Here is a 15,733-nt window from a genome sequence, read left to right as displayed (position 1 = left end):
TTCATATTTTTTGCTGTTTAATTTGTACCAAAAATTAGCTATCAAATACAGGACAAATTCAACTATCTACTGTGCTGTTTGACCCTAAGGAAATTTGAACAGTATGAAGAATAGAAAATATGTGAATTGGGCTATATTGTAACAAAGAAAAGCTAGCAAGGAGATGCAGTTTACACTAGCATGGAATTTAAGGCAAAACCAAATAGATTTCAAATCTTGCACAGCAAATGAACAATGGTGTATTCAAATGATCACACAGAAAACAAAATATTTTAACATTGGAAAATAAAGATGTAACTTGTCCTTGATGGGATCAAAGCACATGAATTATGTGGGGAGAAAAGAAAAGAATTAAGCCAAAATTTTCAAGTTTGGGTGCCTAATGTTAGGGCCTAAATCAGGGTTCTCAAACTGGGGGGTCAGAACCCCTCAGGGGTCACAAGGTTCTTACATGGGGGGTCACAAGCTGTCAGCCTTCACCCCAAACCCCACTTTGCCGCCAGCATTTATAATGGTGTTAAATATATAAAAAGTGTTTTTAATTTATAAGGAGGGGTCACACTCAGAGGCTTTCTATGTCAAAGGGGTCACCAGTACAAAAGTTTGAGACCCACTGGCTTAAATCCATACTTAGACATCAGTGCCAAGATGTTCAGAGCTGTGGCTTGCTTAGCACGTTTGAAAGTTGGACTTTTATTTAAGTATCTAGATATGGATTTAAGAACTAACTAGTGCTTAGATTTGAAAATTTGGACTGAATCTTTACATTTAAAAAATGTGATATGTACTACACTGTAAGAGTATGGGTATTAGGCTAAGGTTGAGATCCTCAAAAGTAATTACGTGCCTAGCCTAATGAAAATCAGGCACCTAAATACCTTTGAGGCTCTAGGCCTAAGTAACTATTTTCAGGTCAGTGTAGATGATGGGAGTGGACACCATATGTTCACATGTTGAAATCTAAGAACAAATCAAAACATCCTGTACATTTCAGTTTTGCAAAAAATACTCAAGTCCATTGTGCCTCATGAGTTATAATCTTCCAAAAGGAAGGGCTGCAAAAGAGAAAGTGATTAGTGACATGTCATTTACATTATTACATAGTAATAATTATAGGCCTGCTATTTACTAGGAATTTATAAATTGATTTATTCCTTCAAATGGGATTATCACTGATCTAATTTCAGTTCTTTATTAGCCCATCTGCCTGGCTGCACAGTACTGTGCAGGTCTCATGGTGGGGGGGACGACACAAAGTCTGCCAGAATCATGGCGATTTTATTTCTGCATCTTGCATTCTTAATAAGTACCAGAAATATTGAAGTTCTATAGATAGATGAATGAGTTAACTGTTTAACGTGTATTTATGTATCTCCATAGGTTAAAAGATTATTGCACGTTTACAAGAGGTTTTGCACATCACATTTAAGTAAAATATTTTATTCATAATTTCTAAAATCCCTTGTAGTCTTTTGCTGTTTTTAGTGGGTAGAGGAAGAGAATGTCTGCAAAACATCTGGAAAATTAAACTGTATGAGTTGGCAAGGTGCTGTATGGTCTGGGAGGTGGAATTTGGCCATCTGAGAAGAACCCAACAGGACATGTTCCTACTAATTCATAGATCTTCCGAGATCCACAGGGGATCACACAAACCCCAAGGCACCTTTGAAAGACTGGTACATCCTGAGTATCTTCTCTTATTGCTCCCCTGCCTGTACCTGGATGGATCCCCTTCGCAGTGGGGTTTGAAAGAAAAGTGAAAGAGTCCATGTAAATAATGCAGTTTGTCCAATAAAATCCAGACAGGTTTGTTTTGGGGATAGTGATGTGAAGAGGAGCTCTCCTAGTATCATGCTCCACCTCCAAACACAGAAAAGCTCCAGAAGCACAGAGCTCATGAGATTGGAGGGAGGGGCAAGAAGGCATATTGAGCTAGTCTTTCCTCCCTAGGACAGATTTCAGGCCAAAGGAACAGATTTCCTTCTTCTTTAATCCCCTCCATGGGAAAAAAGAATGGAGGAGCACGATATGACTTGTGTTATGTGTGCCATCGTCTAGCTCAGATTTTAGACAGTTTCAAAGCTGCCTAAGGGTGTCCAATTTGGCAGCTGGGATTATGGGCTTGGATTCTATCAGGATGGGAAATCAGAGTTGTTTTGCTAAGGAAATGGTAGAATTGAAGAAGTAGGAGAGACCAACCTTGCAGTGGAGGAGCTCACCTTGGCTGCAGGACTTCCACCATAGAGACTCAGTTGTTCAAGAGTGGGAGCTGAGGAAGTGGATGTTAGAGATGAGCCAAGGCTGGGGTGGGGTGAGGTGTGGTGTGACCTTAAAGGGCATTTGAGAAACGTTTGTTGTTTCAATCAGATATTGCTTGTCCGCTAAATTTTGCGGTTCTTGTACAATCCTCACTGATAAAGCTTAATGTTTTTCCAGTCTAAAGGTGGGTATGATGGTTGAGCACTGGGCAGCTTTCTGAATGAGTACTGTATATTAAGGACTCCATTCACTTTCCAACGAACCACACCAGGCAAATCCGTATTTTCAAGAACAATGTGCAGCCATATTTCAGGATTCTCAAGGAGCATCTTTTTGAGAAGAGGAAACGATCCAGTATTTTAATGCATTGTCTTGCCTATCTGTCACTGTCAGTTAAAATCCCAGATATCTGTGTTGAACTTTGCAACTATTCTGTAATTAGAAGGGATCACTAAATACATTGTAACTGAGTAATAGGATCAAGAAATTAGATGACAGTTTCTAATCAGAGAAGTGAAGTTCTGAAACAGCCTTTCAAGGAGAGGAGTGAGGCAAAACACCTAAACTGGTTTCAAGACTGAGCTCAATACATTTATGGAGGGGATGGAATGACAAGATTGCCTACAGTGGCATACATGTGATTGCTAGTAGTAAATATCTCCAGCAGCCAGAGATTGGACACTAGAGGGGGAAGGCTTTGAGTAACTACAGTGAATTCTTTCCCAGGTGTCTGGCTGGTACATCTCGCCATGCTCAAGGTCTAACTGATCACCATATTTGGGGTTGGGGAGGAATTCCTCCCCCGAGGAATGAAATGCATTCTTCAAGAGCAGCATACTCCAGAATTTTCTTGTAACACCACTGAAGTTTCTAGGACTTACCACTTGGAAGGCGGATGAGGCAGCAAAGAATTTTACTATAGCATTGGTGTTCGGTTAGCCTGAACACTGGGCCATGAACAAAGAAATCCTGAATTTTAATCCCCGCTCTGTCACTGACTCACTATGTAGCCGGTGCGGGGGAAGAAGAGCACAAAAACACACCAGTCTCCTGTGCCTCCTTTCCCCTCCCACGCCCATTTCCCCATCTGTAAAGTGGGAATGATAATACTTATCTACTGCATAGTGCTGTTGTGGGGATTAAAAAGTTAATGTTGGGGCAGAGCTTTTAAAATATGAAGCACCTTATAAATATCACACAGTACTAGCAGCAGCGTGTACTAAGATTGCCATACCTGCTGCCAAAATGTGTAATTAATAGGTTATACAATAGATTTCTCCTTGAATTAATAGTGGTGACACAAACACACTGCAGACATTCGCAGCACACACTCTTTCTGATGGTCTATTATGTAACATTTCACTCATCTTAACTTCCATCTCCTCACCCTTTTCCATCCCAACGCAATGGCTATTACTCTGCTGATATTTAACAAACCAGTTTTTCCAATTTGCTTTGTTGTGCAAAGTGTTTAGGCTGGTGTTGGTTTGTTTTATTTGGTAGTGTCTGTCGTAATGCAGAAGTCAAGCAATAGATTGATTTTTTTCCCCCACCAACTGTGAAATATAACAGAAGAACCTACTGCACTAGGGTAAACGTTAGAAGGCTATTGAATGATTTACAGCATAAATCTTAACCCCACACATAGCAAAATTCAGTTTATCCACCAGCCACCAATGTCTCCCCATCTTAATACAACATATACTTGGGCTTCTCATCTTACATGCAATGCTGAATTCAGAAAGACTCATTGCTTTTATACTTTTTGCCGTTTTCCCTGTAGCTGGAAAATACATATAGCAGATACCAAACACACAACATCAATGTAATCTACTTTTCATCTTAGTCAGTATAAAATTTGAGATGAGTAAAGTATAATCCATATTTTGATAAAGTGGTATGGCTGGTACTGCATTCCTTGGCATCACTATGAGCATGCGGGTTGCAGAATCAGGTCTTGAGACACAGGAGTACACAGAAGTAGGGTTTTTTCTCCCCAGAATACTGAAGTATTGCTTAAATATTGGTGAGAGTCCTGTAAAGGACCTCACTAGAGTACAGCACGTTTCTTAACTATTATCACTTATTACTAATATACTTACAGCTTTCGTTGTGTGAATGATGCTTTTAAAGTATTGAAGTGCTGTAGATATGTGTTTTCAGAAATACAGACAAGTGAACTGGGAGCATGGTTAAGTCAGGAGGCTAAGAGTCAAGAGTGTGGTGTTTTCTCAGTTCTGCCACTTATTCACCAGTGATCTTGTTCAAGTCCTAGCCCATCTTTATCTCACTTTCTCCCTCTGTAGAAGGAGTATTATGTTGTCTCATCCAGATGTTGTGAGTTTTTACAAAGCACTTTAAGCTCCTTTCATAGATGCTGTTGAAGTGTAATGTATTATCTATTTTCCTGAATTTATTTTATATTGAAAGCACTACCGTGGAGAATGCTCCTTACTATGTGTTTGTAAAGAACACTGTACATTTCTCCTCCCACATTTATTATTTTAATAACCTGAACAAGTATCTCTCTGGTTTCAGAGTAGCAGCCGTGGTAGTCTATCTGAAAAAAGAAAAGGAGGACTTGTAGCACCTTAGAGACTAACAAATTTATTTGAGCATAAGCTTTCGTGAGCTACAGCTCACTTCATCGGATGCATGTAGCTCACGAAAGCTTATGCTCAAATAAATTTGTTAGTCTCTAAGGTGCTACAAGTCCTCCTTTTCTTTTTTCTGAAATGATTGTTTTCTTACTGCAAGGTGAGAGATTTCAATATTGGAAAAAATGAGAAATGTGTAAAAGCTTCTTGATAAAAGTCAGGTGAAACAGTAGACTGATTAATTAAACTAGACCTATTGTTAATGAGGTGGCTCAGTTCTTAGTTCATATTAGTTAACATCCTAAAAAGAGTATGCAGTAATCCTAAATCATCAGGGCAGAAAAGAGGAATAATTAGACTATCCTTATTTGGTAATGTGAAGTATAAGCTAAGCCCTAAGTTGGAAGCTGAAACCAAGTTCATTTCTGTGTAAATATGTGGATGGCATCAAATTGCTACCCTACTTTCCCAAGCTTCTTACTTTTATGAATCAGCTGGAAGGTATTTAAATAGGAGTTATGCTCTGTGTGTTACAAGACTGCACAGAGTAATTGGGAAAAGGTGTTATAGAAAAATAACTAAGCAGATAAAAAAAGTTGGAAATATACTAAGTGCTTCATTTTCTTTTTTAGAAAGACTAACAAAAGGTGCGTTATTGCCAACAATGTGCATTGAGCAAAACAAAAACTGTAACAATCTGCAATTTAAAAAACCCAAATCTTAAAAAGCCACCTGACCAGTATATTTAATACAGCTAAAAGATATAACAATCAAATCAGTTTATTACATTTCTAGTCTGGGTCATCTAAACAGAAAAGGAGGACATGGTTAACCAAGATGCCTGTGAGCCTTTGTTCTCCCTTTGCCTCTCACTACCTCCCCTTCCCTCCTTCCCTCCCCCCCCAAAAAATTTAAAAAAAAGTTCCTTAGAAGGCTTAGAATACTTACAATTTGAAATGACAGTTTTAATGCTTCTGTCTCACTGAGTATTTGACAGATTTCTAATGCTTTCCCCGCAAAGCTCAGCTACTGTCATGTTCTCACAGCTCAGTTTTCCCACCAACTTACCCCGTTTCATAAATGGGCAAAACATACACGGAGCATAGATCTTATCCATATTTTCACTGTGAAAATTGGATCCAAATCTCTTCTGAATCTAGTGTTCTTTTTTCTGTAGCCTGGCATTGTGTTCAGGGGCACCCTGGCAAGCAATTTCTTATGCACAATTCTCAGAACCCTCTCTGTAATGCCCTATCATTTAGTTATGGTCTCCAAGACATTTTTACATTATACTTGCTTTGATTTCAAACACAAAGGGCCCATATTACGTGTATGTGCTGGTTGCTTTGTACCACTCCATAACTAGGTAGTTAAGATGAGTTTATGGATACTCATCATTACTAGAGTGATGCAAAGCTGGCACAGCTTACTTCAGATCAGTGATTCTCAACCAGGGGAACACAGAGGTACACAGAGGTCTCCCAGGGGGTACATCAACTCATCTAGATATTTGCCTAGTTTTACAACAGGCTACATAAAAAGCACTAGCAAAGTCAGTACAAACTAAAATTTCATACCATGACTTGTTTATACTGCTCTACATACAGTACACCGGAAATGTAAATACAATATTTATACTCCAATTGATTTATTTTATCATTATATGGTAAAAATGACAGGGTCAGCAATTTTTCAGTAATAGTGTGCTGTGACACGTGTCTTTTTAGGTCTGATTTTATAAGAAAGTAGTTTAAGTGAGGTGTAACTTGGGGGTACACATGAAAAAGAGATAGGACTCCTGAAAGGGACAGAGTCTGGAAAAAGAAAAGGAGTACTTGTGGCACCTTAGAGACTAACCAATTTATTTGAGCATAAGCTTTCGTGAGGTACAGCTCACTTCATCGGATGCATACTGTGGAAAGTTTAGAAGATATTATATACACACAAAGCATGAAAAAATACCTCCTCCCACCCCACTCTCCTGCTGGTAATAGCTTATCTAAAGTGATCACTCTCCTTCCAACGTGTATGATAATCAAGTTGGGCCATAACCTGGATTTGTGCTGGAAATGGCCCAACTTGATCATCATACACGTTGGAAGGAGAGTGATCACTTTAGATAAGCTATTACCAGCAGGAGAGTGGGGTGGGAGGAGGTATTGTTTCATGCTTTGTGTGTATATAATATCTTCTAAACTTTCCACAGTATGCATCCGATGAAGTGAGCTGTAGCTCACGAAAGCTTATGCTCAAATAAATTGGTTAGTCTCTAAGGTGCCACAAGTACTCCTTTTCTTTTTGCGAATACAGACTAACACGGCTGTTACTCTGAAAAGAGTCTGGAAAGGTTGAGAGCCAGTGCTTTAGATGGTGTCTATCCCCTACAGCTTCCCGTTACATGTCAGACTTCCCCGTGCCTTTTTCACCTAGACTAAATTTTTCTCTTGATACAACTTCCTTTAAAAGCTTGACTAGATTCTCTAGATTGTCTCTCACAGCCATGTAATAGAGAAGGCCTAAACTGAAAAGCTTTGCTGAGTTGTGGGGTTGTGAGTTTGCTGAGTTGTGTCTCCAGCTACTGTTTATTATCAGTTTCACTTACATTTTTTACCACCACAGGTGCAGCTTAATTCCCATACACATTCTCATTTTGTGTGAAAGTGAGTTATTGCTTAGAAGTCTGTTGGGATATGACTGGTCCATCTGGAGAACTTTTTTGAGAAGCAGCTTCTCAGCTTTTACTCAGCTTGATAGTATCTCTGTTGTTGCAATGGAAGGATCAGGAAGAGGGCAAGGAAACAACCCTTTCACAGAAAGCAGAGTAGTTTATGAACAGTTGTGGGAAAGGCAAAAATATTCAGATAGTCTTAAATATAGACCAGAGAGAGGGTATAAGGAATGGCAATAAGGAATAATGTGTTTGTGAAACACCTCAACAAGAATGCTCAAAAAGATAGAGAAAAAGAAAAGATAGAAATTTTTTTGGTGGGAGGATTACCCTATGGTTAAGGGAAGGGACTAAAAGTCAGAGGTTTAAGGTGTCAAAAGCTAGTAATACCACTATAGACACAACATTCTCTGTACATTGACACAAGATATTTCTGATAGGGCTGTCAATCACGCTTAACTCAAAAAAAATCAATCACAATTAATCAGTTTTAATCACACTGCTAAGGAGTAGAATACCAATTGAAATTTAGTATTTTTGGATTTTTTTCTACATTTTCAAATATATTCATTTCAATTACAACACAGAATACAGTGTAACTCACTCATTTTTACAGTGCAAATATCTGTAATAAAAGAAAAGTATTTTTCAATTAATCTCTTTATCGTGAAAGGGCAACTTACAAATATAGTTTTGTCACATAACTGCACTCAAAAACAAAACAATGTACAACTTTAGAGCCTACAAGTCCACTTAGTCCTACTTGTTCAGCAATCGTTAAGACAAAAAAGTTTATATTTATGGGAGATAATGCTGCCCACTTATTTACAGCATCTCCAGAAAGTGAGAACAGGAGTTTGCATGGCACTTTTGTAGTTGGCATTGCAAGATATTTACATGCCAGGTGCGCTAAACATTCATATGGCCATTCATGTTTCAGCCACCATTCCAGAGGACATTCTTCCATGCCGATGCTGCTCGTTAAAAAAATAATGCGTTAATTAAATTTGTGACTGAACGCCTGGGGGGAGAATTGTATGCCTCCTCCTCTGTTTTACCCACGTTCTGCCATATATTTCATGTTATAGCAGTCTCGGATGATGACCCAGCACATGTTGTTCATTTTAAGAACACTTTCACTGCAGATGTGACAAAACGCAAAGAAGGTACCAATGTGAGATTTCTAAAGATTGCTACAGCATTTGGCCCAAGGTTTAAGAATCTTAAGTGCCTTCCAAAATCTGAGGGGTATGAGGTGTGGCGCATGCTTTCAGATGTCTTAAAAGAGCAACAGTCCAGCTCGGAAACTACAGAACCCGAACCACCAAAAAAGAAAAATCCACCTTCTGCTGGTGGCATCAACTCAACTGACAAAAGTGAACATGCATCGGTTCACACTGCTTTGGATTGTTCTCGAGTAGAACCAGTCGTCAGCATGGACACATGTCCTCTGGAATGGTGGTTGAAGCATGAAGGGACATAGGAATCTTTAGCGCATCTGGCACATAAATAACTTGTGATGCCGGCTACAAAAGAGCCATGCGAATGCCTGTTCTCACTTTCTGGTGACCCTGTAAGCAAGAAGTTTCTGGGTAAGTTTAGAAGGGATACACAGCAGGTATATAGAAAAACAAACATCAGAATATGTGAATCTAAATATTCATTGAGGCAAGAGCACACTTGTGTTAAAGGTCTGCAGCTTTAGCACTACAGCTGGTCTGCATCATCCTCGCATCTGAGAGCATGACCACGGCCTACGTTGGGCCCAGGTCTGCTGGCATACATGCAAGACACCCTATGATTCTCTAGACCAAAGCAGAGACCCTCCTGCAGCAAGTCAAATTCTTAACAAAAACATGTGGTAAAAGGAATATGACAGTTGAAAATTGTTTATATACTGGGCAGCATACCGATAATATAAACCTCCCAAACAAGATTTACATTATGTAGTAGTGTGCTTTTGCGTTCTCTTACAACTAGGTAAGAGATAGCTCCTTGTTGATTATTCTGATTTCCTCCAGTCCTCCTGCCTCAAAAAAATAAATTCTAGTTTGTCTGTCAAATTAAAATGGGGCATATGAATATTCTTCTGCTTGTTCTTCATCTACTGTCTTTTTAATTAACATACTCCACTGACAGTTGATACATCTATATTATAATGTAGACTTATATTTTAAATACTTTTAAATAAGATTATAGAAAAGGGATTTCACACAAACTTGTGGAAATATGGCCACCTTATCATCAACCTGCACTTGAAGGGAGAGCAGATGAACATACAGTTCAAATAAGAAGTATAATGAAAGGGACAATACAACTTCAAAAAAAATTGCTGTGGATGAGAAAAGATCAGAGTTGACCTATGGACATTAAAGAAAATATCCATAAGAACTTATCTGTATGTGTTTGAAGGTTATACAGCGTGTTATACAGCTTTTAATGTAGTATTGATTCACAATTTTCTGCTGCAGGAGATGAGTATGATATATGTGCCATTTGTCTGGATGAATATGAGGATGGAGACAAGCTCAGAATCCTTCCATGCTCTCATGGTAAGCAGCTGTATATTGGTTTGTAATATTTTAATTATAAGAGTTATTTAAAGAAAATATTTGTGTCCAAAACAGCAATGAATTTACTGATTTATAAAGGTAGCCTCTCTAATATGGCCCAGAGTCTACATACAGAGTCTACAATGGGATTAAAAACAGACAATTTTGGCTTCTAAACAGTAACAAGAGAAGGATAATCATAATGAGAACACAGCTAATCATTCAACCAATGAGTCCACCTTCCTTCAGTCAAATGCCCAGGAGAAAATATGGGCCTGACATTGGTGCCCTGAAGATCAAATTGTGTGTCGGTTCAGTGGAAAAGTGCATTCCAGAGTATGTTGCCACCAGTCCTTAGATTTAAATGTCTGGGAACTGTTAGCTCAGCTGATCTCTACTGCCACAGCAACCTGGAGAGTGTGTCTGATGAGTAGCCTGGATATAAACCAATTTGCACCTGGAAGCCAGTTCTCTGCTTGGAGAGCTGCAATATGTAAGGTGTAATAGGTTCCCTGTGACCAGTTCTGCCTAACTGAGCCAGCCATGTTGTGCAATCCAATCGAAAGGATTGCAAAGTCTAACCAGACACAGGTAAAAAATAGGTATTTTTGGCTATCCACACCAACTAGAAATCCAGGAGCAATCAGGGGCCCAAAACCTCCCCCAAATTGTTAACATCTTGGACAAAGGTTGAACAAACCCGCTAACAAAAAAGAGTCAGGAACCATCCCTACTATATACTCTTATGATCCTTCCTTCAGTCCACTAGTCACATCTTGTCTGGACTGAGCCAGAGTCAGCCTGCTCTCAATGTCACACCCTCACCAGGCACTGCAAGAGTACCATCAGGTCAGATGAAAATGAGATCTCTGATGACAGTGCAAGCTCAAACCATCTCACTGTCTCACATAGTGGCCTCACATACACACTGAACAGAATGGGTGACTAAATAGGGTTTTGTAGAATTCCATACAAAAGAAACTTGAGGGCAGACAGACAGACAAATGACTGGGACTTCTCAGAAAGAAAGAACAGAAACATGGCATCTACCCTAGATGAGGGCCACAAAGTTAACCAAATCTTACTGTCAAATGTTACTGACAGATGTAGAAATCATCATGAACACTTGTCCTAGGAAAACATGTTAATTACTATATGTTAAACATGACTTTATACATAGTATAGAAAGGGATACACCATGTTTAAAAATATTAGTTGGTCATGGTTAACCGTAGAGTTCCTAACCAGCTAACACCTGTCCTGGTCCACACTTTGTGCTAGGTTGTGTTGAAGATCATGTTAATTAAGACATTTTCAAACGTGAATCATTATCTCAGTTTAGATAAGGCCATTGAGATCAGTACAGTTGCTGTACCAAATCTAGCCCGAATACCAGACTAAGATCAAGGAGATTTGAGGACTCCAGTAGACTCCAGTGAAAATAGCCTTGCCACAACCTTCTCAGGAAAAAAAGATTTCCAGTATCAGAAACTTCTTGAGTAAAGGTCAAATGATTATTCACTTGAGGGAAGTGGATACTCTCCCTGCCCATAGGGTCCAACAATGGTTATTATTATTTGTATTATACTAGTGTTCAGAGGCTCCTGTTAGGATCAGGACCCCACTGTGCTAGGTGTTGTCCAAAGGTAGACATGACCCATATCCCAACTGGTTTATAGTAACCAACGTTCTCTGAAGAGGGTCTGAAGAGTTTCACTCACCGCAAGTGGCACCGCCTTGGGGCTCATCTGGGGATTGGCTCTTGAGCAGTCAGGTGTCCTCTCCTTTGCTTTCTCGCCCTGTGGTCTCTATCTGGACTCAGTTGCTCCCCACAGCTAGATGAGTGGTTCTGAAACTTTTGTACTGGTGACCCCTTTCACATAGCAAGCCTCTGAGTGCACACCCCCCCCATAAATTAAAAACCCACTTTTATATATAACGCACCATTCTAAATGCTGGAGGCAAAGCGGAGTTTGGGATGGAGGCTGACAGTTCGTGACCCCCTGAGCTTTGAGAACTCCTGAGCTAGATCATTATATTCTCCCCTTCCAGGATATCAAAGTCCCACTGGACAAACTGCCTCAGGCAATCTTTTGATCCACTACCCAGTTTGTACTGCTTTTCCAATGGCTGGTAAGGGAACCTGGACTACCCACTATTCTAGGTTCCAGCCCACATACACTCTGGCCAGCAACCACAGTCTGCTTAAGCTCTGACCCTCTTGCTGTTTCTCTGGGCTCTTTTCTGCCTGCCTGCCTTCCTTCCTTATCTCCTAGCCCACCTCTGCATCACCACTGGAGCTTCCTCTGTTCCCTGTGGCTACTTCACTCCTTCTGGAGTTCTTGCCAGAGTCTATAATCCAAGGCAGGATCCCATGGCCTACTCTCCCCCTAGATCACTTCCACCTTGTACCTAGCCACAGCCACCTTCCCTTCTCTCTAGGGAGGGACTGCAGAGCTCCTCCCAACAGCCCCTTCCTGCCTTTATAAAAGCTCAGCCTGCCCCAGCCAGCTGGCTTTCATCATCAGTTAATCTTTATTAGTCCCTGCCTCTCCTCCAGGTGCAGCCTATAAAGTTAAGTGGCCCGTTTTTCCCAGTCAGGCATTGTGTGGGGTTGACACCCAATCACAAGGTCTTTTAAAATCAGCATTATTTAACACAAAACTGTAACACAAAATTATAACTTAACAAGAGTAACCTCAGACTGTCATTTTTACTTAGCAACTGACATACCTGTTTTGTTTCCTGACAGCATATCATTGCAAGTGTGTGGACCCATGGCTGACTAAAACCAAGAAAACATGCCCTGTGTGTAAGCAGAAAGTGGTCCCTTCTCAAGGGGATTCAGACTCTGAAACAGACAGCAGTCAAGAAGAGAATGAAGTCTCTGAAAACACCCCTTTGCTTCGACCATTAGCTTCAGTTAGCACTCAGTCATTTGGGGCTTTATCAGAGTCTCATTCCCATCAAAACGTGACTGAATCTTCAGAATATGAGGAAGACGACAATGAGGATATTGATAGTAGTGATGCAGAGGATGGAGTGAATGAAGAGAGTGTAGTGGTTCAACTACAGCCCAATGATGAAAGGGATCATAGGGTGGCAAATACAGTTTGAGCTTCAAGACTGCTAGTGATCAATCTCATAAGAACAAAACTGTTCATAAAGCTATACTTTACATACACTTATATAGGGAATACATTCTATTTGGTGGCCTCTTTGGTTACTTCAATAGATGCAGCTCTTCATGTAGTGTTCTATGGTTTGATCATATTACAGACAGATTTTTTTGGTTCAGTTATTCATTCACATATTTATCTTTTCAAAATGAACAGTTTAACTGGACTTCACAATACTAATGAATAATGCCAGGAGTCTCCATCAGTAGGGATATCACAGTAAACCAGAGACTCTACTTTAAATGTCAGTATCTTGTTGAAATGGGATATAGCCAAGAAAGTAGATTTTTTTCCCCGATTACAGCTTGTAGGCAACATTGGCTTATACTGATAGCAATATTTATTAAACATATGGTAAGCGCTACCCCTCCAACCTAATCAAAAATGTATATGGTTCCTGTGTCTCTGGGGTTTTCCCAAAACTGCCACCACTACTGAAAGAAAGAGGTAGAACTGTTCAGTATTCTTTTAGCAAGCAGATCAAAAAGCAGGGAAACTGATGCTTTAATCTTGACAGCAGTGATTCTGCTACTTTTCCAAGTAATCCTGTTGAGCTTGCAAGAGCAGTTTAAGGTTGTGAAGGAAATTTCAGAATCAGTTAGGTTTAAAATAGCTCACACAAAAAGATTCATAATGAACATCTTATTAATCGGCCCCATTTGCTGATAGCAGCTAAACTAATTTCCTATAACAATAATGCAGGGGCTGGGAGTGACCAAAACAGCAAGGCAAGCAAAGCTGTATATAGAAATACTGAATTGTAGTAACTGTTCTATTGATCCTCACATCATATACCTCTAAATAAGGAGCATTTTATGCTGCATTAGTCTGCTAACCTATGTACATAGATAAATTGTTTTTTCAAGTATTTGATTTTAAAATGAGTGGTTATAAATATTTAACAGAACTCTGTACTTACCAGTGTATCATGAAAACCTAAATTATATATAATGTCATTATAACTGTGTATAATCAAAATGCAAAGATTTTTTATATGGCCTTGTATAAGGGGGATTTGAAAGAATGTTAATAAACATGTTTTCCACTTTAAGTACTAGCAGGAATTTATTAAACTGTCACATTGCATACATGCTGCCTTTTATTTATAATATAATTAAGGCCAAAGAATGATGGTAAGGTTATGTACTTAAAAAGAACCAGGAAACGCAAATGTTAGGGTTCCCATAACATTAACTCACCTACATTGCACCAAAGGTATAGCACAGGATACAAAAAACAGTATAGTGATCAACATTATGTGCACTGTAAGTGTGATAATGTTTCATAGAGAACTTTAACTTTTGTATCACTCCCTTGTTTAAATTTGTGATCTTAAAGCTGCACCAACGTAGATTTTTGGCGTGTAATTTTCAGGAAAAATAAAAGATGGAGAAAAGAAAGCCTATGCCATTAATCACTCCTACTCCCCAGGCTGGCCCCTTAAAGCCAGCAGAGTCTATATTTGTGAATTGGTAACCAAATACCCAAAGCCTGGATTGAAGAGATTCCTGGTGAGGCCCCACTGCTTTCACAGCTTTGATGCACAGTGCAGTCACTCCTCCCTTGCCTACCACCTGGAAAAGGAAGTCATTTCTGCTGGAGAGGTGTATTAGCAGTTAGGGAAGGTTACTGCACACTACTGGAGGAAGTCAGACTTAACAGGTTGTGGGGGCTTGGGAGGAGTTGTAGATGAACAATGGTGTCTCTCAGTCCCTCACACCCCTAGGCATCCCTGGTGAGGTCAAGCAGAATGTAAGGCTTATCCTGTATATCATCACCATGCACTCACCCAGATGCAATTTTTAAGTGTAAATGTTATTTTCACTTTCAAAGTAAGCCGTGCAGTTATTCTTCAGTAAAGTCCAGGCACACGCCTCGTTTGAAGACAGAGGTTCAGGAAAAATATAATTTAAAATCAACTGTCTTTTTTCCATGCAAAAAATTTAAAAGAGCTTAACAAACTCTTGCCTCAAACAGCTGGCGTGTAGTAGGCTGCCTGATTGGCTACCCCACCTGATTGGTTGGAAGAGTCACCACACTGGTTCCTTAGCTCAGCAGCAGTTCAGTTGGCTGCTCAAAGCAATTAACTACAGTTGCATAGTAGCTGGTTGTTCCCAGCCCTGTTCCTGCCTTGCCTTGCCTTGCCTTGCCTTGCGCCAAGTCCTGAATTTTGGCTCTGACCCTTGACTCTGGCAGCCAACTCCTGTTGTAACCACTGGCCATGACCTACCAGAGTCCTAGTCACCCACCAGTTAGACCAGGCTTATAGAACCTCCAAATGTGAGCAAAGGGATATTTTTTGGATGGAAGGTAGTGAAATTTTGTCTTAAACTCATGTAAGGACCAATGTTAACTCCAGTGTAGATATACCCATTCACTGATAGATCCTCCTCCCTTCAGAAGTAAGAGCAATCCAAGCCTACAGCAAAGGAAAAGTATAGAGTTGTCTTCAAAGTTTTGAAATGTGATATACATGAA

At 39.8% G+C, this 15,733-nt stretch overlaps 1 protein-coding gene across 4 annotated transcripts in view; it reads left to right on the top strand.

Moving 5' to 3' along the window:
• RNF13 (ring finger protein 13) overlaps window positions 1–14,319 on the top strand; it is a 105,193-nt gene extending 90,874 nt beyond the window's left edge. For 2 of the 4 annotated variants that reach the window (XM_073359709.1, XM_073359707.1), the window contains 2 exons: window positions 9,996–10,076; window positions 12,829–14,318. In XM_073359709.1, coding sequence (XP_073215810.1) covers window positions 9,996–10,076; window positions 12,829–13,193 — 446 coding nt within the window. In that variant the 3' untranslated portion in view covers window positions 13,194–14,318. Of the gene's footprint in view, window positions 1–9,995; window positions 10,077–12,828 lie in introns of all 4 variants that reach the window. The other 2 variants (XM_073359710.1, XM_073359708.1) reach the window with 2 other exon arrangements.
• Window positions 14,320–15,733: the final 1,414 nt, after the last annotated feature.

This window comes from Lepidochelys kempii, chromosome 9 (genome assembly GCF_965140265.1).
Source record: "Lepidochelys kempii isolate rLepKem1 chromosome 9, rLepKem1.hap2, whole genome shotgun sequence".
Lineage (NCBI taxonomy): Eukaryota > Metazoa > Chordata > Testudines > Cheloniidae > Lepidochelys > Lepidochelys kempii.
The sequence above is the reverse complement of the archived record's forward strand: the minus strand, read 5'-3'. Positions and strand labels throughout refer to the sequence as shown.